Genomic DNA, 23,193 nt, shown 5'->3' with positions numbered 1-23,193 from the left:
CTGGCCAGAGCCCAGCTCATCCTACTCCTGGGGCTGCTCCTAGGGGCCCCGAGCCATGGGGACACTGGGGCTGCAAGGCCTGGCACAGATGCACCCCCCCCCGCAGGGCCTGTAGTGGTGATGCCCCAATGTGGGCTCAGATGAAACCCTAGGTCAAACCCTGCCCAGGAGCCGTGGCCCCCGAAGCCTCCCCACCCACTAACGGGGATCCCATCCACCTGCAGGTACAGGTGGGGGCCGTTACCATGACAGATTTCTTGGGCTTCGGGCTGGGAGAGAGCAGGGCATGGCTCCGGGCAGGCTTCCGGACATAGATCTTCCAGGTGGAGGAGTCGGGGTTCTCGGCCGCGTAGCACCTCCACGCCGTCTGAACCAGCACAAGGGAGAGGCGGTCAGTTACCCGCTGGGCCTCCCGTGGGGGCTGCAGCTCCCCGATCCTGCCCACACCCCATCCCACACCCCACCTCCTATGGCTGATCCTGTACCAGGCAGCCTCACGCGCTGGCTTGTACTCACAGCTCAGACATCACAGAGGCCCTCGCCTGTGAGCACCGATGCACCTGCCAGCATCTCCCCAACCTGTCCCTCCCACAGATGCACAGACACCCGTGGCTGCCTCTCCTTGGGGCTTGCACGGCGAGTGTAGGGATGGCCACAGAAACCAAGGGCGCCCCAGGCTGTGGGCACCAGGCAAGAGGGCCCAGGAAACAAGGCCCCTCCCAGAGGCCCAAATGTGGGCTCCCAGCGCCGGACACCATCCGTAGCCATGGGGAGCCTCTGGATGTCATGCGGGTGCAGAAGGCCTTGGGCCTATGCTCTAGAGAGATGCCCCTGTGGCCACCGCAGGGAGGAAGTGATGCCACAGCAGGGGATCCGAGGGGAGGACACGCCATGTCTGAGTGGGCAGTGGGGGACCGGTGGGGTGCCAGGAGCCTCAGATGAGGACGCATCCTAGTGGTATTGCTGGCCACGGGGCTGGCAGGGCTCCCGGGGAGCCGTGACATCACCCACGATGGGGACCTGGGCAGGCCCGGTCACCTTCATGCCGCCCATGGGAAAGGCCACAGGCCTGGCCCCTCCGAGGCTGACTCATCACGTCCACTTCCCACCTTCCCCAGTGGTGGGCATGTGTCCTGCCCACAAACGTATGGCCTGGCTGCTACACGTCCCACACCCTGGGGCCCTGGTCCTCCTGTGGCAGGCATGTCTGTACCCCCATGAACATTCCACTCAGACCTGGCCTTTTGCAGGGGTGCTTGCCCCTAAGGCCCAAGGCTCAGCGAGGAACCCGCCACGCTCCCCTCCCACAACAGTCTGCCCACAGCGGCCTGGGTTGGTTTTATGGCCTGATTTATGGTCTCCCCGAAAGGAGAAGGCTGTGGGGCTGTAAAACCAGGCCTGAGGGGGCCCAGCCCCTCGGCTTTATGGCCCCTATTTCCTTCCCGTCCAGGTACACCGTCCAGGCCCCAGACAGTGGGTTCCGGAAGGGCTTCAGAGGGATGAGGGGAGCCCCTGGTTGAGCTGAGGCTCCCAGGTGGAGCAGCGCTTGATGGTGGCCACCCCTCATGGGGCCCTGCCCGGCGCAGAGGGTGCAGGAGACCAGGCCACTGGGGTGACCCAGGGGAGTATCCAGTGCTGGATACAGCTGCCCTGCTGGGCAGAGGGTCCCACATCTGCAGGTGGATGATGCTGATGACGACTGAGCCCCAGGACTCTGCCCGGCCCTCCTCAGGTGAGCCCTGGGCCTACTCATCCGTACTCTGCTGCCCCTGGACCCTCCGGGACCCAGTTTGCAAATGGTTTATCCGCCTGAGTCTTTGTGTGCATTAAAAGGCTCAGTGAGCCTCTGGTGTGTCCAGGAGCTTGGGTCAGAGAGCACAGTGGAACATCCAGGAGCTCAGGACCCCCCCCCCATTGCTCTTAGGCTCTGCTGCCACCAGCCCCCCAGGCTTGTCACAGCCTCCCTAGGGTGCCTACAGGCACCAAGGGGCCCGTGAATCCAGACGGCAGCCATGCTATCGGCTCACCAGGCCTCGCCTGCTGCCACCGGGGAGTCCTGAGCCCCGTGCAGTGCCAGGGACACTCAGAAGTGCCCATGCTGCATAAGCAGAGCCCTAGCCACCCTGGGACATGGCCACACAGGGACCCTTCCCCTGTGCCTCCCAGACCTGCTCCAGTGCAGAGCAGAGGGGTGGCCACAGGAGGAGAACGAGGAAAAAGACGCCAAGGCTGGCTACTGTGGTTGAGAGGTGAGGGGCCCACAGAAAGACCACCCCACCCCGGGACTGGCCAGGGCACATCCTGGCCCCCTGGCCTGCCCCCCAGGATGTGACCTCCCACAGAACCCTCGAGGAAGGGAGATGGGTGCCCCGCGCTCCAGTGCCCACCCTGTCAGACCACCTGCGTGTCCCAGGAGAAGGCACGACGGGTGTGTACGTCTGTGTTGCCAAATCAGCTCATCTATGTTCCAGAAGGACCCGCACTGAGCTTCACGGCCAAGAGCAGTTCCCAGTTCTGGATTCCCAGAACGGACACTAGCTTGTGTTCACCCGCAGACGCGAGACTGGCCATCACAATGGCAGGTGCCGTCACCTGAATGAGCGAGGCTGCCGCCGGGATCTGCCTATTGAAGTGCTTCTGTCTCTGCTTCTGCTGGACCTTTAGGGCGAAGCCAGAGCCAAGAATCCCCTGGGGAGGAGCAGAGGCCAGGGTTCATGTCCACGCAGGCAGCCACTGCCTGGCCAGCCTGTGGGACACGGGAACCAGGGAGACAGTGCGGGTGTCGGGGAGACAGGGTGGGCAGAAGGTAGCCCCGTGGGAGGGTGTGCAGCTGCATCCCTGGATGGACAATGGGATGGACGGGACCCACTTGTCAGGGAGGGAGCTCCCCATCCACCTAGGGGATCAATCGTGCATGCACACACACATACTGTACAGCACGTGGGCAAACACTGTACACACACAACCCAAATGCACATACTGTATGCACACAGCACACACAAGAGGTGCACACGTACTGCATGTGTTTATATGTAGGTGACACATATACACACAGAACACGGACATGTGTCTACATGCAACACACAATACATGGTGTGTGTATGTGACTCATGTGCACATAGTAACACATCATACATATGCCCATGTGTGTCCATAAGGACACATGTAACACACACACACACCTATGTGCACACACTGGGAATGGGAGGTATAACCCTCACGGTGATTTCTGGGGAGGACACAGGTCAGGGCCTGGCCTAGGCCTCGCCAGGCACACAGACTCTGCCTCTGCCTTCATGGGGCAGCTGCTACTGGTGTCTCCCCGTGGCCCCTGGGGCTGAATATCCCGGCCTGCACCCTGCTGTCTGCTACCAAAGACCCTCCCCAACACCCCGGCTGCTGCCCACACCTGCTGCAAAGGGCCCCCTGGGGGTGGTGGAAGGTGAGCTGGGCCTGTGAGTGGGCCTCCCTGGGGGCACCCAGCACGGAGAACCTACCGCTGGGAGCGCAAAGAAGGAGATGGCAAACACAGAGAAGCAGGAGGCGATGGTCTTCCCAACCCACGTCTGGGGCACCTTGTCCCCGTAGCCGATGGTGGTGACCGTGACCTGTAAGAGGGGCAGGGGTCAGTGGTCAGGCCTGGAAGCTTGGGACGGGCGACCATCCAGCCCAAACCTGCTGCTCAGCTAACATGGAGCTCCCACCACTGTCGCCAAGACAGCCGAGGCTCGGTCAACATCAGTGTGAGCACCGTGGATGGTCTGGTCTCCCTGCGCCACCGCCTGCCCCATCCCAGAGGAGTCCTGTCACCCAGGCCACCGACGTTGCTGTGTGGCGGCCCCCAGGAGGCCGGAAGCTCCCACCGAGCTGGTCCTCCACCAAGGGGACAGGGATGACGCGCGACTTCCTGACACCACCCTGGGCACCAGATGTCTCAGCCACCCTTCTTCTGAGAGAACCAGACGCAGCTCAAGCCTTCTTCTTGGTGGGGGAGCAGACCGTCGGAGCTTGTGGCAGGACCACGGGCTGCTCCTGCCCTGCCCCCACCCTGGGCTCCCCTCCTGCTAGCATCTGAGGTTTGCTCCCTGGGGCCTCCAGTGTGAGTCTGAATATGACATCCTGCAGGATCCGAGACCCCAGCCTGGCTGTGCCAGTCACTCAGCCCCAAGTCCCCAGCCCACACCTGCCGGCACGCTGGGCCCTGGGGCTGCCTGTGGGCTTTGCAGGAGGCGGCTCTGAGCCTAGCCAGGGACCCAGGACACTCTAACTCACACACATCTTGTGGCACACACTCATACCCGCACTCCAGGGCAGTAGGCACGGTGGCCCAGAGTGCCCGTGTCATTTCCTGCCTTTGGAGATCACCTGGCTGCCACCTGCCCGCCCTGAGGTCAAGCCTGTCCTGTTCTGAGCAGCCCGGCTTCTCTCCTCTGGAGCCTCTGGTGCAGCGCCAGTGAGAACCTCAAATTCAGGAAGGTCTGCATGGAGTCTTCACTTGACCCCCTACCCCGAGGAGCTGGTGTGGGGCACCGGGGACATAGCATCAGGGCCCGGAAGGCCGACAGACTCCAGCAGAAGGCAAGGCCCAGAGAGGAAGTGTTGAGATCTGCGGCAGTGACTGCCAGGCCATCCCGGGGCCCCACCAGGTGCATCCCACCAGCCACAGAACGCGGAGGGAGAGACCCAGTGGCCACAGCCAGGGAGGGAAACACGTGAGCGCTCGGAGCCGCCGGAAAGGGTGCAGGCCTGTGGACACAGGAGGCAGGTGCATCACATGCGGGAGGCCGAGTCACACCAACGAGCTGGTCAGCACACAGACCACTGCAGGCTAGTGCTCGGCCTCTAGGACCAGGGCTGGCCACTGCTGAGCCCTGCCTGGTGCGCGGGCACGGCGGCCTGACCACGTGTCTGCTAGTGGTCCTGGCACTTCTTTTTTTTTTTTTTTAAGATTTTATTTATTTATTCATGAGAGACAGAGAGAGAGAGAGAGAGAGAGAGAGAGAGAGAGGCAGAGAGAGAGAGGCAGAGACACAGGCAGAGGGAGAAGCACCACAGGGAGCCCAACGTGGGACTCGATCTCGGGACTCCAGGATCACACCCTGGGCCGAAGGCAGTGCTAAACCACTGAGCCACCTAGGGATCCCCGCTCCTGGCACTTCTACAATTTCACTGTCCCTCAAAACACACATCCACAAAAATGCTGAGCTGCCCATGGCCCAGTCCTTTACACGGACCCCATGAGCACATGGAGGTGGGTGTGCACCCACAAATGTGCCTCCCATATGTGGGACACAGCACACATGCAACAGCCTGATGGGTTCAGGCAGCAGCATGTGGCACGCATGTGCATGCATCTCTTACACCACAAGGTGCACAAGGAGGGGCCAGTGCCCACGGTGAGCCCAACACACTCTAGGCTCACTCAGCCCATTTCCACTCGTGCCACACACACTCGTGCCGTGCACACCTAGACCACGGCACAGGTGCCCTCAGGGTGGATGGAGCCAGACCACCCTGGGGCCATGGGCAAGGCTGAGAGCCAGCTGCAGATAAGGGGGCCCCGGGGAAGCCTGGAGCCCTGTGGTCTGCAGGGTGTCCTCTCTGGATAGACTGTGCCCCATGTGTGAGGCCTGGGCCCCAGCCGCCACTGCAGATGGCCGGGGCACACAGAGCAAAGGCAGGTCTGGGGCTGTAAAGGGGGTGAGGGCATCTGAGAACTGAGCCCTCTTTTAGGAAATAAAATTTTTTGTCATTTTATTTATAGCAACATAGAAGGGGTCTGTTACCATTTTAATGAATACTGAAACAATTTTTAAATTCCCCGGTCTTACTCTTCTATGCATTAAGCATTGATGGGTATGACCCACGTGAACAGAAGCTCTCCAGGGTCTGTGGCAATTGTTGAGTGCCGAGTGGACCCAAGACCCATAAGTTTGAGAGCTGCCGGGCAGGGAGAGACAGGGGCGGCCAGCAGGCATGCCTACCTCAGGTGCCAGGTTTAAGGGGGTCCCAGAAAACTCAGACATCAAGTCAAATAATACATAATACAACCTTTTAAATTATCAAAATTAATACCAAAAGAATCCCCGTGATGATGGGGCAGCGAATGTCAGAGGCAGGGTGGGATGGGCCACAAGCCAGGGCCCCCAACACCGTCTCCCTGAGCAGGTTGACCAGCATCCTGGTTCCCCTGGCTCCATGACGGCTGGGGTGCCTGTGCTCCCCACAGCAGGCCAGCAGAAGTCAGGGTGCCCGGCCAGGCATCCCCCACCCTGCGGAGGGCACATGCCTCTCAGACCCTGTCACAGAGCTGCTTTGTCAAGTTAACGACGTCGTTTGGCCCCGGAGGAAACGGCCCATCCCCTCAGAGCTGGTGCTTTTCCTGAGTTTACAGACACAGGCAGCTCGGATGGCCCGTCTCCAGGGCTGGGCTTGCCGTGCACACCCCGACCAGGGCGATCTGGGGCACAGAGCTGCACATCGCAGGCCCACAGATGTGGGGAGACAGCGTGGCCACCGCGGCCCTCCGTTGGGCGCCAGCCACCAGGCAGCAGGGGACGGGGATGGGGCTGTGGAAGCAGGCAGGAGGGGGACCAAGCTGTCCTCGTCCTCTGGACGCCGGCACCGGGTGTGTGCTCGCCTCTGCGTCTTCGCTCACATTTTGAGGCATGGTGGAACCTTCCAAATCCCCGACCCCCACACTTTCTGCCCTGAGAAGCTGGCACTGGTGTTTTGTTCTGCTTTTTAAAGCAGCCTCTGGGAGGCTAGCCTCCGGCGAGATGGGCAGGCCAGACCAGAAACCTTGGCTGCACAGAAACCCCCAGGCCGGACCCATCTGGAGGTGTCATGGCTGTCTGTCCACACGTGAGCGTGATGGCAGTGCCAGTGTAGACGCTTCAGGGCTCGTACCACCAGACGTGCACCGACTTGGCAAACTGTGACCTTAGCCTGAGTCAAGGACCCTCTTACAGGGGGCGAGACTGAGGCCAGCAGGCGTGGGCACTGTGCACGAGGTCATGGTGGGGAACCGGGGCACCGGCAAGGGCACAGAGCAAAACCCAGGCCAGAGGCAGCCACGCCATCGCGTGCCACCAACCTGCCCAGAGGAGGCAGGGAGGACGCAGCCAGGGCGAAGAGAAGCGTGGATGAGGGTGGTGGGTGGGTGGCAGGACCATCTCAGGTCCCCGGGCACTTGTCCCGAGGGCACGCCTACCCTGACCGCTGTGGAGATGCCCTGGGGCGCGGCCAGGCTGGTGGGAAACGGCTGATATGCTGGCACATGGGGGCCAGAGAAGAAGCCAGCCAGGCCGGCAAACACCCCAAAGAAACCAGCTTCGCTTCCGTGGGCAGAACGAAGTAGCTGGACACGACAGACCCACGCCGCCCAGAGCCCCTCAGTCGGTGGGTCTGCTATCTCCAATGTCACCGCCTCAGGAGGCCCTCCCTGACTGCTAGGGCAGAGGAGGTCCTCCAGGGACCCCGCAAATCACCTCGTGCAGACCACGGCTGTAGCTCTGGGAGCACAGGGCCAGGGCTGCCCACCACCCTGCCGCTCCTTGCCAGCGCTGAGCAGGACTGCAGTGACGTCCCAATGTCACATCTGCACGTGGGGAAACAGGCTTTCTTGCCGAGAGAGCCTCATGGTCCAAGCAGAGTCTTCACAGCCACAGAAACTTCTGCTGCCTTCCTGGGCTTGCAGAGTCCTCAGTGAGCCCCACATTGACCCTAGGAAGTACTCTGTGGCCTCCCCCTTTTACAGACAGGGAAACCGAGGAATGAACCAATCATGTGCTTACTGGCCCCTAGGGCCAGTTCAGCGGTGCAGCTAACCTGGCATCCCTGCAAGTGGAACCCGTGGTCTGCCCTCCTTGTCTCCACCACCTGTCTGATAAAGGGCCTTCAGCCGTCCACGAGCCCCTGCCCTGTGGCCAGCCTGGCTGAGGCCCTGGGGAGGGGGATCAGAAACAAGAGGTCCGTGGGATTCAAGGAGGAGCCAAAAAACATGTGCCGAAGGGGGCCACTCTGTGAAGAAGGTGCTGGACGTGGGGAGCCGGTCAGGGGCACAGCAAGACTCTAAAGCCAGAAGGGCTAAGGAGTATGACTGGACCATGGCAGCCATATACACTTTAGTGTGAGTTAGCTTGCTATAGGTCCAATGTAAGTGGCTGGCTTTGGGGAATGTCTAGAGAGCTGTGACTGGCAAAGGCCCCCCACGATTTACAGCCAGCCTTTGCGGCCTCCTTGCTGGGTGCCCAGTGCCCCAGGCTACCTATGTCCTTGCTGATTCAACTTACCCAATAATTCATGTATGTACCCAGTTTACAGACGGGCTCAGAGAGACCGGGTAACCTGAACAGGGCCACACAGGCGGCTGGTGGTGGAGCTGGGATCCACCCCCACACCCCTGACCACAGCATCACACCGCTTCCTATTTCACAGTGTTTCCTGATGCTGACCATGTCTCTTTCCACGGGGCTGAAGCTGCTAAGTCCTTACCCTCGCTGACATGAGCTGGACCCCACCCCAGACGAAATCAGTCCTACATACTACCCTCATTGGGCTCGCCAAGTCACAGAAGAAATACTACCCCCCACTCCCACCACGTATTAGCCAGGGGGCAGGAAGTGCAAGATGATGCACTCCAATTGCAGACTCCTACTCATCCTGCAAAACCTATTGCAAAGGTCCTTCCTTGGGGAAGACCCTCTGGCCGGGCTCCCAAGGCCCACGGTTCTTACCCCACACCTGAGGGCCTACAGACACAAGACTGGGCTCCTGCAGACCCTGGTTCTCAGCTGTACAGCACTTGCAGGCTTTGCAGAGAGCTCCAGGCAGAGAAAGAGCCCCAGCATGGGTGGGTCTGGGTGCTGGGGCAGGGGCCTGGCCTGCCACCCCCAGCCCATGGGCTTCAGTTTTTCCAGCTTCAGATGAGGCCCTGACACCAGCCCCATGATCTTGGCGGTGCCGACTGGGCTGGCATGTGACCATTTTGGGGGTCCTGTCCTCACCCAGGCCCTTACTCAGCCCCCAGACCCACCCGACCTCACCCGGCCAGGAAGCAGTTTGGCCCAGGAGGCTGGACCCTCCTGGAGCTGCCAGCCGAGGAGAGAGTGACCAGGAATCAGACTCTAAATGGCGGTTGAAATGCAGGGACAGGCTTCCAGCGTTTTTGCTCTAAAGTCTAAATTTAGATGCAGGGGGGTAAACAGAACCCAGCAGCCTCTTGATTTTAGAGACCCCCGGGCGCTTAACAGAGGAGCCCGTGTTTGCAAAAACGGCTTTTCCCTCCACTCAAACTTTAACACAAACAAACGCATTTTGTTCCAAGGGCGAAGAAAAAAGTCTTAAATCCTCCCCAAACACCTCCACAGCCAGGCATGGGGCGCCACACTCGGGGGAGCGGGGAGCTCTCACGCCAGTGTCGGGTGTCCCCACCAGGGTCGGGGGGCAGGAGGAGACACTCAGCCATTGAGCCCACAGCTTCACTAGACGACATAGAATCTGAAGCTTGGTGGTGGGGGGGGTTCTTCTCGTGAAGTCTGGCCGGGACACCGCTGTCCTGGGCTGAATAGCATCCCCCCGAAAGTCACGTTGCCCAGACCCTCAGAATATGAGCTCATTTGGACATAGGGCCTTTGTCGAGGTGCTTATGGTAAAATCTTGAGTCGAGATCATCCTGGTTTGTCCAGGCAGCCTCTAAACCAGAGACAAGAGACAAGTGTCCTTACAAGCGACAGAAGATGCGGCTACAAACCCAGAGACGCCTAAAGCCCAGGAGGCTGGAAGAGGCAGGAAGGACCCTCCCCTGGAGCCTCAGGAGGGAACGTGGCCCTGCCCACGCTTGGATCTCGGACTTCTGGTCTCCAGAGCTGGGAGACAATACACTTCTCTGGTCTGAAGGGCCTCGGTCTGTGGGACCTTGTTGGGGCTGCCCCGGGAGATGGATGCCCCCACTGTCCCCAGGGCCATGGGCAGAACCAATCCGCGGGCTCGCCACCCTCTCATTCATCCACACGACGGACACTGCTGATCCGATGCCGAGGATGCCCAGGGCTGCCTCAGGGGCACCCACAACCCCACCACTGGGCTTGAGAGGTCTCGATGCCAGCCCTCCAGAGGGACTCCCATGGCTCTGCAGAGGGAAATATGGGGCCCACCCTTCCCACCCCCCGGGGGCTGAGACGCCCTCCTTTGGAGTCTGTCCGGAGCCTCTCTGGGAAGCCCAGGCCTGCAGGGTGGGGGGTGGGAGGGGTGCACAGGCCAAGCCCTGGTGGACCTGGGGCGGAGACCAGGGGACCTGCTGCCTTGGGCCTCCCAGGGCGGCACCCCACCCCCATCTGTCCCAGATAGGGAGCCTCGGGGCAGGGCCAGGCAGGGGCCCGGCGCCCCCTCCCACGGGAGGCAAGCTGGACACGGGCAAAGAACAACCGCCGGGCGCAGTGGCAAATCACCAAACTGGCTTCCAAGCCCCCATCGGGCCGGCCCTAGTCTTGCATTTCTCGAGCTGTTTGTCCGAGCCGCGCCAGGAACACAGCCCATAACTCAAGCCTCGGGCCGCTCCCGCTCGGACAGCTGCAGGGGCAGCCGCCGCTATGAATGGGCGCGTTCGCCCCACAGCCCCAGGGGGCGGGGGGCCCGGGCGGCCCAGAGGCGCAGAGCCCGGTGGGAACAATGGCCCGGCCGGGGCCCGCGGTGGCCGGGGCCGGGGCTGCAGCTGACGGCGGGGCCGGGGCACCGGTGCCAAGCCGGGTACAAAGGGGCTGTTCTCCCGGCCGGCGGGCGGATGTTTGCACAGGTGTGGGAGAGGGGGCACCGCTCCGCCGGGGGCTGGGGGCAGGGGAGCCGCCCGGGGAGCTAGGGAGGGCAGCGCCAAGGCCGGGCACCGCTTATCGGCCGGCCTCGGGCAATCGCCCACACACTTCCTCCTGGCTCTGGGCAGCCTGTCCCCACGTGGGCCTGCCACCAGGGCCTGTCCCCTCCACCCACCCCGGCAAGCTCCCTGCCGGCGGCCGAGCCCTCCTGCCCAAACCTGCCAGGGCCTGCCACGCCAGGGCCTATGGGGGCATCGGCGCTTGTGGTGGGGAGTGCGGAGGGGCCTCTCCCAGGCATGGAGTCGAGTTAGCATGTCCTCGTCTTCCTCCAGCAGCCTGGCACGCTGGAAGCTTCCAGAAAACACGCAGACTCGCTGACATCAGGGACCCTGCCTGTGTGCTTGGCCTTATGGGCGTGGAACACAGACATAGCAGGGCATGTGTGCCCACCAAGGGTACCGGGTATAGGGAGGCTTCCCGGTCCACCCAGACAACCGGGGATCAGCCTCCTTTCTGGAGGGGGGTGGGAGCCCCAGCTGAGAGCAGGGCCCATTTTCTCTGGAAGGGAAAAGACTGGGGACTGACATGGCTGGGGCCTGCCCCCTGCCCCATTCCCCTTAGACCCCGTGCTGCCCCCATGGCCTCACCACATCTCATACAGGCTAGGACCCTCTGCTGTCCCTGGGCCCCCCTCACCTTCATGAGCCCAGATGTCAGCCGCCCCACCCCCAGCTGTGAGGAGCGCCCCACTCAGCCACGATCAGCCTGCAGCAGGGCCAGTGTCCACCTGCCACTGCCCACTCCACTGCTCCTGGTTCTCTTCTAGACCCTCCTGAGGCACTGGTGGGTCACACCCCAGAGCACTTTGAAGGAGGGAGCACTGCACCCCAGAATGGTGGGAAGCGTGAGGACCTAGCCTATGGCCCATGCCCCGTCCCTCCCATAGCAAGGGTCCATCCTGGGCTGTGGCAGGGCCTTGCACATGCCATCGCCAGCCTGGGGCCTGATCCCTGGGGGTGGTAAAGCTACCAGCCACCCTGTCATCAAGTGCCTCACCTCCCCACGAGGCCCAGGGTGTGGGTAGAGGGTGTGATAAGGGGCACCTTTCACACTCCAAACACTTGTTCTGCGGGCCCACATGACAGGGACACGGGCAGGCCCCAGGGTGCATGTGGCTAACAGAGGCCTTGCCTGGCTGTCCAGCAATGGTAGTCCTCAAGGGAATGTCCCTCGCCCCTGCAGGCCTGACCTGGGAAGCCCCTGCCTGCCTTCCTGAGGGCCCCTCTGCCTCATGTCCGTGTCTCCTGCAGACTGGAAGCTCAGGGAGCCGAGAGCCACCCAGTCCATACTCTGGACCACTTGCAAATGAAGCTGGGTGCCAAGTACGGGCCCTGCTGGTAGTGTGGCCCAGGAGTCCATTTCCACAGCCAGAGGAGCCCACACTTCTGTGAGCAGGGCCTAGCTGCAGCATCTGCAGGCTGGACACACGGCCCAGACAGGGGGACACTCCTCCTTTCTCTTGAGGACCTGTGCCTGTCATATCACAGCGTTGTTTGCTATTTAATTCTGCATTCCTTGGTGCAGGGGTGCTCCTGGGGACAGCACAGATCCTCCCGGACAGGCAGGACCTGCGCCTGACCCCACCTCCCCACGCGACCAGGGCAAAGGTCAGCCAGTGCCCCGGGTCTGGCCACAGAGAGCCCCCCCTGGGGGTGGGCGGGAGCTCCCAGGCCCAGCACATGCCCTATTGGATACCCACTGCACAGGCTCAGAGATATAGAGACCCTCCCCCCGCATCCCCCAAGCACAAAGGGTCCAGCATTGGGCCCCCAAGCATTAGCACAAAGAGCCTTCCACCCAAACCAGCAGGTCCCAGAACCCGGCGCCCCCGGTCCTCCCGCCCCGGGCACCTGCCCCCACTTACCACTCCCCACCACAGGGCATCTGCATAGCTCCCAAACTCCACTTGGCCCGAGTCGTTCACGGCGTCCTTCTCGGCCAGGTACACGAAGTACGAGGAGAAGATGAGGCCCAGGAAGCCGATGTACAAGGTGGTGATGAGCTCCTGGGGGCACAGTGGGCAGAGGGGCCGCATCAGCTGGGTACTCATGGTGTCCCCGGCCTCTGTGACAGTGCTCCAGGCAGACGTCACTGGCTGGGGGCACCTACAGGTGGTTCTCTGTGAATCCCCAAGTGCTTTGCACGCCTGCACTGGACTTTAGGACAGCGCACCTCCACTTCTTCTCAGTGGCCAGTGGCGGGCCCTGGCCATCACCTGAGGGACAGGTCAACACACAGGCTCCGAGGCCCCCAGCTTTGCCCCAGGACCGAGGCGCTGCACCTTCGTGGGACTTTTCCCATCTGCCACTGTGAGATCCCTGAGCCTCACTCTCCATCCTGTACTTCTGTCCCTGCTCTGCCCCTGGCTCTGCCCTCCACTCCGCCCCCCGCTCTGCCCCCCGCTCTGCCCCCTACTCTGCACCCACATTCTGCCCCCAGCTTCTGGTCCCCAGCTCCGGGTAGTGTGGGCACATCATCTGCCTGGCAGGTGGGGACGTGGGCACCACAGCATGCGAGGCACTGAGACTCGGCATAGCACTCCATCCTCCCCCAGCCTCGGGCCCTCCACCCCACCCAGACCACCCACCTGGCGATGGATGAAGACCACAGAGCCAAGCAGCCTCCAGGTACCTCCCTGGCGATCCACATGCAGCATCCTCAGGATCTGGAGGAAGCGGATGCCCCTGCGGGGGACATACCTCTGTACCCCTGGCCCCGACTCACCCTCAGCCACCTCTGAACAGCCCCCACCCTCAGTGCAGCCCCTCAAAGTCCGGCCCTGAAACTGCCCACTTGCCACCATGCCAGCCTCACCGTCCCTCCTCAAACAAGTGTTGGGGCCGAGGGCAGCAGGCCAGGCCACAGCCAAATTTCTTTGGTCTCCAGGCCACTTCTGGGGGGAGGCCTTGGGATCACCTCAGTTTACAGATTAGCAAACTGAGGTCCCAGGATGGTTAGGTTCCAGCCCAAGACCCAGAAGTGCTCTTGCTGGGTCTCAAACCCAGGGAGCCTAACTCAGTGTGGGGTCTAAGCCTGCACCCCGACCCCCAGCATGCTGCCCCGGGCTCTTGTACCCCCAGCTGGGATAGCTTGCAGCCCAGGTATACCTGATGGCCGAGGTGGCAAACACCTGCCCCTTGGAGCCCACGCAGAGGACAACCATGGAGGCCAGGACCACGATGAGGTCTGAGGAGAAGGGGCGGTGTGTCACCAGCCAGGCAGCTGGCTCAGGGGAAGGAGCCTGGCGGTCAGGAGGACAGGGCCACTCGGACAGGGAGACTGGCCCTCCATCTTGGGCACACCCAGGCATACCTGGCCCACCTCCCAGCCCCACTCCCAGGCCACCAGGGCAGCAGATCCCCATGCTGTGCTGGGCACAACCAAAGCAGTGCCCTAAGGGCAGCATCTGGGGCTGCCTCCCATGTTGGGGGGGTTACCCTACTGGCCTCAGGGAGACTCCAGCTGCTGGTGCTCATGATGGGGACCCACCCTGCCGGATCCCCCTCCCTGGGGTGGGTGCCTAGCCCTTGCCTGGAAACCTGGGGTGGGGGGTAAAAGTCCCCTGGGGGCAGGCGGGACTCACCAATGATGGAGATGGGCTTCCGGGCAAAGCGCAGCCTCCCCCAGATGCCTACATACTTGCTGCGGCAGCCTGCTGACCAGAGGCGGACCACATACTCCGTCCCAAAGAATACCACCAGGACAATCTCCTGAGGGGCAGAGGGGAGTGAGCCAGTGGGGCCTCTGCTGAGAGGCACCCAATAGCAGCCGGCCTGGGTCCTGGTCTTCCAAGGGTGGGTGGCACCTAGTGCATGGTCCACCTGGATAGGCCAGGTCCACTGCCAGCAGACACCTGCAGCTCTTCAGACCAGGGCCCAAGCAGGCCCAAGGGGACATCCACAGCAAGGCTTGGGAGAGGCTCAGGGCTTGTGTCCTCACCTGGCCCTGAGAACATGACATCCTGGGGTGCACATTCTCTGGCCAGCACTCATTTGAACCACTGAGCTCCCAGAGCTCAAACCATACATCCTCATGTGGGTGTTGGAAAACATCCATCCTCATGGGGTGGCCCCTCTTTCACCTCATAGCCACCATGTCACCAAGGACACAGAATCCGGGGACACTTGGTAGCTATCACTGGGCCCAAGTGCAAGAGCACCCAGAGCAGGGGAGGTGAACACCAGGAGGAAGCAGCATGGGGTCTCAGAGGGCATCACTGGCACTCCCCTCAAAGGAAAGGCGGGTACCAGGTCGGCTGTGGAGTAGTGCCCCTCAGGAGGCTCCTTCCACAGCCAGGGCTCTGACAAGGACCACTCCATACATCAGGCTGCGGTCAGGTGCATCAAGGAGGGGAAGCCAGAGTGCCAAGATCCAGGCTACAGAGGACGGATGGGCAGTGGATATAGACAGGTAGGTGGATGGGTGGACAAGCGAGGGCAGATGGTGTAAAACCCAAGTTCAACAGCAAACCAGACAACCCAGGTGAGGTAGACAGGTTCCCAGAGACTGAACCCTACCAAGATTAATCAGAAAGAAATATGAAATCTGAATAGACCTATAACCAGGGAGGAGATTGAACCCGGGATCAAAATGCTCCCAGCAAAGAGGAGCCATGGACCCAAAGGCTTCCCTGGTGAGTTCTACCAAACATTTAGAGGTCTAATTACAATCTTTCTCATATTTTTCCAAAACAAAACAAAACAAAAAACTGAAGAGGACGGAACACTTCCTAACTCGTCCTGTGAGGCCGGCATTCCCCAGACACCAAAGCAAGAGAAAGATATTGCAAGAACAGAGGAACATACACAGGTATGTGAGCCAGTTCCAGAGCAAGTTAGATCACACGCTATAACCAAGTGGGATCTATGTTTGGAATGCAAGGATGGTTCCGCTTAAGAAAACTGACCAACAGAACACATCACGTTAACAGAACAAAGGGGAGGGGTGGGGGGGATGCGTGACATCCATTGATGCACATGGAGAAAACATGGGAAAAAATGCCACCCCTCTTCATGTTGAAAGCAGCGGACCAACCAGGAACACAGGGAGACACCTGCACGTGATAAACGCCACATTTGAAAACCCCACCGTAAATAGCGCACAAATGATGACAGTGAAAGAAAGATGGGACGCTCTTCCTCTACGATCAGGAACAAGGCAAGAACACCCATCCCCGCCAGCCTGTGTGACGCTGTGCGACAGACAAGCTCCAGCCAGAGCAAGGAGGTGAGGAAAAGAAAGAAAAGGTGTCCCGATTGGGAAGGAAAAATAAGATTATCTCTATTCAGAGAAGATACGATCTGATGCATGGAAAACTCTAGATTCCACAGGCGCACATGCCTGTCGAATCTCACTAGAATTCAGCAGAGTGGGGTGCAAAGTCAGCACACACCAATGCATGGTACCCTTTCCACCACCAACGAACGATCTTAAGAAGAAATGACAAAAGCCAGTCCCGTTTACAGTAGCGTCAAGAAGAATAAAATATTTGTGAATTAACCACGGAGGCCAAAGTCTTGCAGAATGAAAATACCGCGTCGAGAAATGGAAGGAGACACACAAGGTCAGGTGCGCCCCGTGTTCCTGGGCCGCACGAGGCAGAGCTGCCAACGCCACCCAAAGTGATCTACGGAGGCAACGCCATCTCTCTCAAAAACACAATGACTTTGCTCTCTCTCTCTTTTTTGTAGAAATAGTGGTCTTAGGTTCATGTGGAATCTCATGGAACCCTGAACAGTCCAAACAAAACAGGGTCCATCCACACAAGGGATGATCGTTCAGCCTTATGAAGGAAGGAGATGCCGACACCTCCTCCAGCATGGACCCACCCTGAGGGCACACTGAGGGGAAAGGCTAGACGTGCTGGCCTCCAGCTGGCCCCCTGCCCCGTCCTCCCCTTGGAGTCTGGCCCTGGCAGGGGACATCTGCCCCCACGTGGTGGCAGTGCAGGTCCTGCTCCCATGCCCCCCTTTGCCCTCCCCACCCGGGAGCCTGCCACGAGGGGGTGGCTGGACACTGCCCACTGGCTCCCAAGTCTCATTAATTCGGGTGTGAAATAGTGCTCCTGCCACCCAGCTGGTGTTGGAGGCAAGCTCAGTGAATAATGGGGAGAAAACACGGGAAATTTTCTCTCTCCTTTTGCAAAAAAGTTCTCAGTTCACAACGTGGATCCTTTGGGGTGGGGGTGGGGGCGCTGTGCATGGCTGATGGGAGAGCCAGGGGCATGCGAACCTGCAGTCTCTGTGACCTTGAGGCTGGCAGCAGGCTGAGCCCATAGGGCGGGGGCCACATTCAGCGCCCAGCCCCTCTCCGCGGCCCCACAACAGGGTCTGCCCTGGCTGGCATTCCACGTGGGTCTGCTGAATGAACGAACGCACGCACAAGTAAGCCAGTAAGTAGCCTGAGAGCCCCCCGCTCACAAGGCTGTGTCCCGTTCACGTCTTCCCCAAGGACCTGGCCCTGCCAAGTCCCAGGAGGCAGGACGAGCCCGTGGTCAGTGATGTGACCGCAGGGAAAGGATGGGGCTGTGTGACTTCCATGATTGGCCATCACAAGAAGGGCCACAGGAGCCACCACTCTCAGAGTTCCCAAAGTGGACACACGGGCACTGGCATCTTCATAGAAGAGGAGTCGCCGGGCCACTGGGTGGTCCCCAAAGGAGCCATCCCCAGAGCCTCCATCCGAGCACATCCACACACCAACCAGCTCATCAATCGCTTCGTGGTTTACGTTCTTATTCTGATGCATTTTTAAAAATTACTTAAAAACCTTCTTCAGTTGTATCCTAAGCAGATTCAAAGTACTCGACACATCTTATAAAAGACCTTAAACTAAATAAGTAACCATAGGGACTGCTGCGTCCCCACCCCCACCCCCCAAATCACCTTGCTCTCACACTTTGGGAGACCCTGGTCCCGAGCTCAGAGCTACCCCTGCTCCCAGGGCTGGCGGTCTGAGAACACGGACTCCCCTCCACAGGGCTGAGGTGTAAGAATAATTTAAAACAATGCTAATCCTCAAATCCTGTTTGAGTCTGGAATGCAGCACGAGGCCGGGCTGGCTGCAGGCTGGCTGCATGGGGCGCTCCCGGCGTCCTGGCGAGGCCGAGCTCACTGATGCCACACTGTCAGCCCGCCGTGAAGGACGGGACAGAGGCTTCACTGTCCAGAGGCACGAGACAGCAGGGACAGACATTTGCTCAGAGATAGAACAACCTCCACCACTGGCAGGGTGGCACTCAGGGGGCAAGGCCACAGCCAGGACCTCAGAACCCAGCGCTGCTTGCAGGAACCTGTGGGGGCTCCCAGGGACAGGTTTCCTGGCCAGCCTGGCCTGGGGCTACCTCTCAGAGCCATGTGTCCACCGACCTGGGCTCAAGAGGGCTCTTCCTAGCCCAGGGCTCCGGCCCAGCAGGGGCCCCGGATATTTTCACAGGCTTGACCTTGGCCATCCCAGGCCAGAGGCTGCCTGGGGCTACGACAGGGCTTAATCGTCTGGACACTGGTAGAGACCAGGGGGCGGAGGGCAGTAGGGGGCCCGTAGGAGGGCTGAGCCCTGTCGTCCCTGATGCCTCCTCCAATGTAGGGCCAACACCCTCCGTCTCCGGCAGGTTCTCCAGAGGGCAGGGACACCTCCTCATGGTTCCGGGCTAAGGGACCCAGGTGGGGAACCCCCCCCCCCCAGCCCCTGGCTACCCTCTGTGCAGTTTCCTGCACTCTGGCAGGAGCAGGCCCCAGGGCCATCCGTCGTGCATACCAGGACCTCAGCAAGCCCAAAGGTGAACTAAAGGGGCCCTGCCAACAGCTGTCGCCTCCCCCAGGCCTCATGCTGAGGCCGCCGTTGTCACTCCTCACAGCCTACAAGGTAGGGTCAGGGCGTGTGTCCCCCTTCCCAGGGCCCCACCCCCAACCCACCCTGAGAGCCACCCATTAACCCAAGGCAGCACCCCCCCACCCCCACACTGCCCCACCCCCAGCTCCCTAGTGCTCTGCACCTCGGATACTCCTGGTGCCCTCCCGACATGTCCCTGCTCAGGTCCTCACACCTTCTCAATCCAGCTCAGGCCCCCAGCGGCCCTCCCAGGAGCCCCATCAGCACACCTGTGGAAGCCACTGGGCTCCCCTACTGATAACAGCCAGCCCAGAGGCCCTCCCGGCTGCTGCATGTGGTGTCTGCGTGACCCCGGCTGTGCACAGGGTCAAGGATGCAGGCCGGGAGGCTCTGGTGTTGTTGGTGCATGGCCCTGAGCTCTGCCCTGCAGGTACAAGGAGAGAGGCTACGCTGGTGTCAGGGACCTCGCTGACATTGCAGCCAAACCAGAGGGACAGAGGGACCCCTCCCACCATCACACAGAAAAAGCAAGGCCGCCTCCTGGCTGCAGTCAGCTTCATGGATGAGGGGCCCATGAGTCAGGGTGGGTGCAGAGACCAAGGTACAGACCCAAGCATTTCCTCGCCGTGGGGGGACCAAGTGGCTATTGAGCCCCCCATTCCCACCTGTGTCGCTTGGTGAATCTCAGTCCAGGCCTTTCTGGGCTCTTCCTGTGGGTCTTACCGGAGGCGGGTGCTACGGGGTGGCTCATAGCCGTGCTGTCCGTGTAAGTCAGAAGTGTTCTCAAGAACATACTTCCTAAGCAAAAACCCAATTTAAAAATGGGTTGAACAGACGTTTCTCTAGAGAAGACACACAGGGGATCAACAGACACCAACCTCACTCATCCTCAGGGAGACGTAAATCAAAACCACAGTGAGATAACACCTCACACCGTCACAACAGCGAGAATCAAAAACACGAGAAACAGCAAGTGTTGGTGAGGATGTGGGGAAAGGGGAACCTTCTGCACGGTTGGGAATACAGACTGGAGCAGCCACTGTGGAGTACGGTGTGGAGGGTCCTCAGAAAGTTAAAAACAGAGCTCCCCTACGACCAGCAATTGCACCACTGGGTATTTACCAGAAAGAAACCAAACACTATTTCAAACAGACACCTGCGTGCCCACGTTCATGGCTGCATTGCTGACCACAATCGATATGGAAGCAGCCCCCTGCCCATCGATGGACGGATGGACGAAGAGGAGGTGGTGTGTGCATAGTGGACTATCACTCAGCCACTGAAAGAATGAGACCCCATCATCCGCAACACCACGGATGGGGCTCGAGGGCATCCCGGTCAGTGGCGCAAGTCAGACAGCTCGGCTGTACGTGGAATCCAAATATACACACGAAACTAAGCCCATGGACTCGGAGATTTGGGGTTGCCAGAGGTGGGGGTGCAACTTGGGGCAGGGGAGAAATGAGTGATGAACTGTTTTGCTTTTTTAGTTTAAATAAATTGAATTTTTAAAAAATGATAGTGGAAGAGTAGGTGCCAGGGCCAGGGGAGGGATGGGGACAGAGAATGGATGGTGGTCACAGGGGGAGGGACAGGGGTCAGCGTCTCCTGGGGACAGAGTCTCTGTTTGGGATGATGGAAACTTCTGGAGATGGTTGGTGAGGATGGTTGCACAACAGTGTGAATGTGCGTAGTGGCCCTGAGCTGTGCACCTAGACACAGTTATGATAAGTTGTACGGTATGCGTTCTTTACCACAATTCCATAAAAAGAAAGCAGATTAGTGGATGTGAGGGGCAGGGGGAGGGAGGGGGGCAGTTGCCCATGGCTCGGGGCATTCCTTCAGGAGGACAGTGGAGTTCTGGAACTACAGGGGCATGGTGGTTGCACAACACTGTGAACGCACGAAATGCCGCTACCTGGGAACGCTGAACGTGGTGCTATGTGTGTTTTACCACAACACAGACGTGCGCCGTGGGGCCCTGCAGGCACAGCCCGGGCCTGTTCACTGGGCCCTGCCCTCGACCTTCAGGGAAGCCTAGAAGGATGGGCCCTGAGCGTCACCCCGCGGTAGCTGGGAGCATCACCGCACGGCCACCCTTGGGCCCCGAGTCCCCGTCTTCACAGCCGCTGCTTGCTCTCGGGACCTGAGCGTCAATGCCGCACACAAAATGCCAGGCACTTCACCGGGTCCCTTTCTGTGGGGGTGGAGGGGGAAGCCACCTGCAGAGGGCGGTGGCCTTGAGTGGGGGTCCCTGAACATCCCCTCACCCTGTTTCATCGTGGTGTCACCAGGGCACAGGCGGGGCTCCCCGGACGCAGACAGGCCAGGGCACAGGCACGCTGCCCCCAGGACGTCACCGTGAGGTCCTCACTTGAAAGCCTGCCATTCTGAGGACCTGACACTAGGTCCCACCCGACTAAGGAAAAAAAGCTCAGAGTCACAGGAGGGTACGGGCGGCACACAGACACACCGGCCCGCACCTGCCTTCGGTGTTTGGGGGTAACGGTGTTGTGACAGCAGACCTGCCAATCCCTGGAGCCGAGATAAAGGCTCCGAAGAGCAGGTGCTTATCTGGTTTCTTCTGCCGTGAGTGCACACGGGGGAAAGGTTTGCGATTACTCAAGCGTTTCGTAACTCTGTGGACCCACAGCTCCCAGAGAAGGATGAAGGTCGCTGGGGCCTTATCTACTGTTCTCCTTCTTTATCAGCCAGTGGATCCTCATGGGCGGGAAGATTGTCCAAAGCCCACGAGTTCTGAGGCTCAGCGCTGCGGGCACGGCATGATTTAGCAGCATCGGGAGCATCCCGCCACGAACCGCTCACATGGGACAGATAGCAAGAGGCCCCAAGGTTAAACCCGCTGAGATTAGCTGAGCTCACGTCCCCACTCTTTGGGTGGAAAATACATTTTCTTCTGCTGACCAGTAGAGGAAGGCTCACAGACACCCCCCCCCCCATCCCGGGGTCTCTGATGTTACTGCCCCACTATCTTTATGTGAAAAATTGTAAAGAGAGGTGGAAGACCAGCCACCTAGGATTAAGTGTCAGGGACTGTGGGGTGGCGGGGCCTGCGGGTTGTCTGGTGGATGACAAAGGGCAGGATTTGGAGCCAAGGACAAAAGGCACAACAGCCTCCCTAGTAGCCCCGTGGATGCCAGACATGACCAACTCGGGCATATGCATCCCCAGGAGCTCCTGGCCCCCTCAGAGGCCTCCTTGGGGAGAAGGACACCTGAACTTTCTGGGGCAAATGGGATTTCGCTGGACAGAGAAGAGGGCCCAGAGACCTGGGAGAGGGGTGGACGTGGGGACAGACTGGGCCACCCATCAGGGCAGGGGTGTGGCTGACCGGCATGGGGGTCTTCCCTTCCTCCCACAGGCCTGGGAAACCAGGCCAGCCCTGGGCCAGGAGGCGTCCCCATGGGGCGCTGTGGTCCCTCCAGCACAGAGCCCGGACGGCGGGCTTCGGGGCCAGCCCAGCTGTTCTACCTCCAAGTGGGACCCGATAAGCCACAGAGGGAGCTGGTCCCGGCATTCCCAGGACAGTCAGCTGGCCGGAGAGCACGAAGCAGGCGTGCAGGCTGCTCAAAGCACCCTTTGTTTGGGGACTGCCTGTGGCCAGCTGCTCCCAGCCGCGCGCCCGCGGTGAGGGCTCATGGGCCTCACGGTGACATGTGCTGGGCACAGCTGGAGCCCTCGGTGCACAGTTGCCACCCACCCCGGGGGACACCAGCCCCACCCTGCCAGAGCTGCCCCACCTTCGGGCAGGCGCCCCGGCGCACCCAGCAGAGGGGGCAGGAGGCCTGCACGGGGCGGGGTATCGTGGTTCCCAGACCCCACCAGGGAGCTTACCCCCCCCCGCCTCTCCCTGTCAGCTCCCCCCTTGGCCATGGGGAGCCCTCCTGCTTGACTGCTTCCCCTTGGCCCCACAGATCTGCAAATGTGTAGCCACACATCCTTGGCCCTGGACCCCTCCGCTTCCTGCCTGGGTTCCTGGCTCCCTGAGGTGGCCCTAACAGGTCCGGTCCCTGCTCAACATAGCCTGTGGGTCAGGCCTTGCATCAGCCACTGGGAGGACAGGGAAGGAGGCCCTCCTGCCTGAGGGGAGCTCCGGGCTGGGACAGTGGGGCAGGCCAGGCCCCTGAAAGCCCCCACCCCCCACAGGACAGCAGGAGACAGCACCACCCTAGTGGGCCACTCAACCCTTCCAATACCCGAGCATCCTCATCTATCAAATGGGGGTCCCTGGTGGTGTCTACCTCTTGGGGGCGGTAGGGGGCTGAAGTGAGACGAGTCCCTCTGGTCTGTGGAAAGGACCTACAAGACAGGGGTGCATTCACGGCCCCCAGGTAGAAGGGACCTCCCAGGGGCAGGTGGGGAGGAGGGTGCAGGATGGACAGGTGGAGCACTCCCGACCTGGTCTGGGGAGTGCCACCCTGCCACCCCTACAGGCCCCAGGCCTGGCTCGGGACCCTCAAGCTGCCTGCAG

General features: G+C 60.6%; 1 protein-coding gene across 1 annotated transcript in view; it reads right to left on the bottom strand.

Annotated features, from left to right (window-relative positions):
* The window catches only part of KCNQ1 (potassium voltage-gated channel subfamily Q member 1), a 322,601-nt gene that overhangs the window by 225,475 nt on the left and 73,933 nt on the right, over positions 1–23,193 (bottom strand). Inside the window, exons 3-9 of the mRNA XM_055314312.1 lie at positions 14,455–14,581; positions 13,979–14,057; positions 13,459–13,555; positions 12,736–12,876; positions 3,498–3,608; positions 2,593–2,688; positions 245–367 (exon numbers count right to left, since the gene is read on the bottom strand). Coding sequence (XP_055170287.1) covers positions 245–367; positions 2,593–2,688; positions 3,498–3,608; positions 12,736–12,876; positions 13,459–13,555; positions 13,979–14,057; positions 14,455–14,581 — 774 coding nt within the window. The remainder of the gene's footprint in view (positions 1–244; positions 368–2,592; positions 2,689–3,497; positions 3,609–12,735; positions 12,877–13,458; positions 13,556–13,978; positions 14,058–14,454; positions 14,582–23,193) is intronic.

The sequence above is a fragment of the Nyctereutes procyonoides genome, unplaced genomic scaffold, assembly GCF_905146905.1.
Source record: "Nyctereutes procyonoides isolate TBG_1078 unplaced genomic scaffold, NYPRO_anot_genome, whole genome shotgun sequence".
Lineage (NCBI taxonomy): Eukaryota > Metazoa > Chordata > Mammalia > Carnivora > Canidae > Nyctereutes > Nyctereutes procyonoides.
The sequence above is the reverse complement of the archived record's forward strand: the minus strand, read 5'-3'. Positions and strand labels throughout refer to the sequence as shown.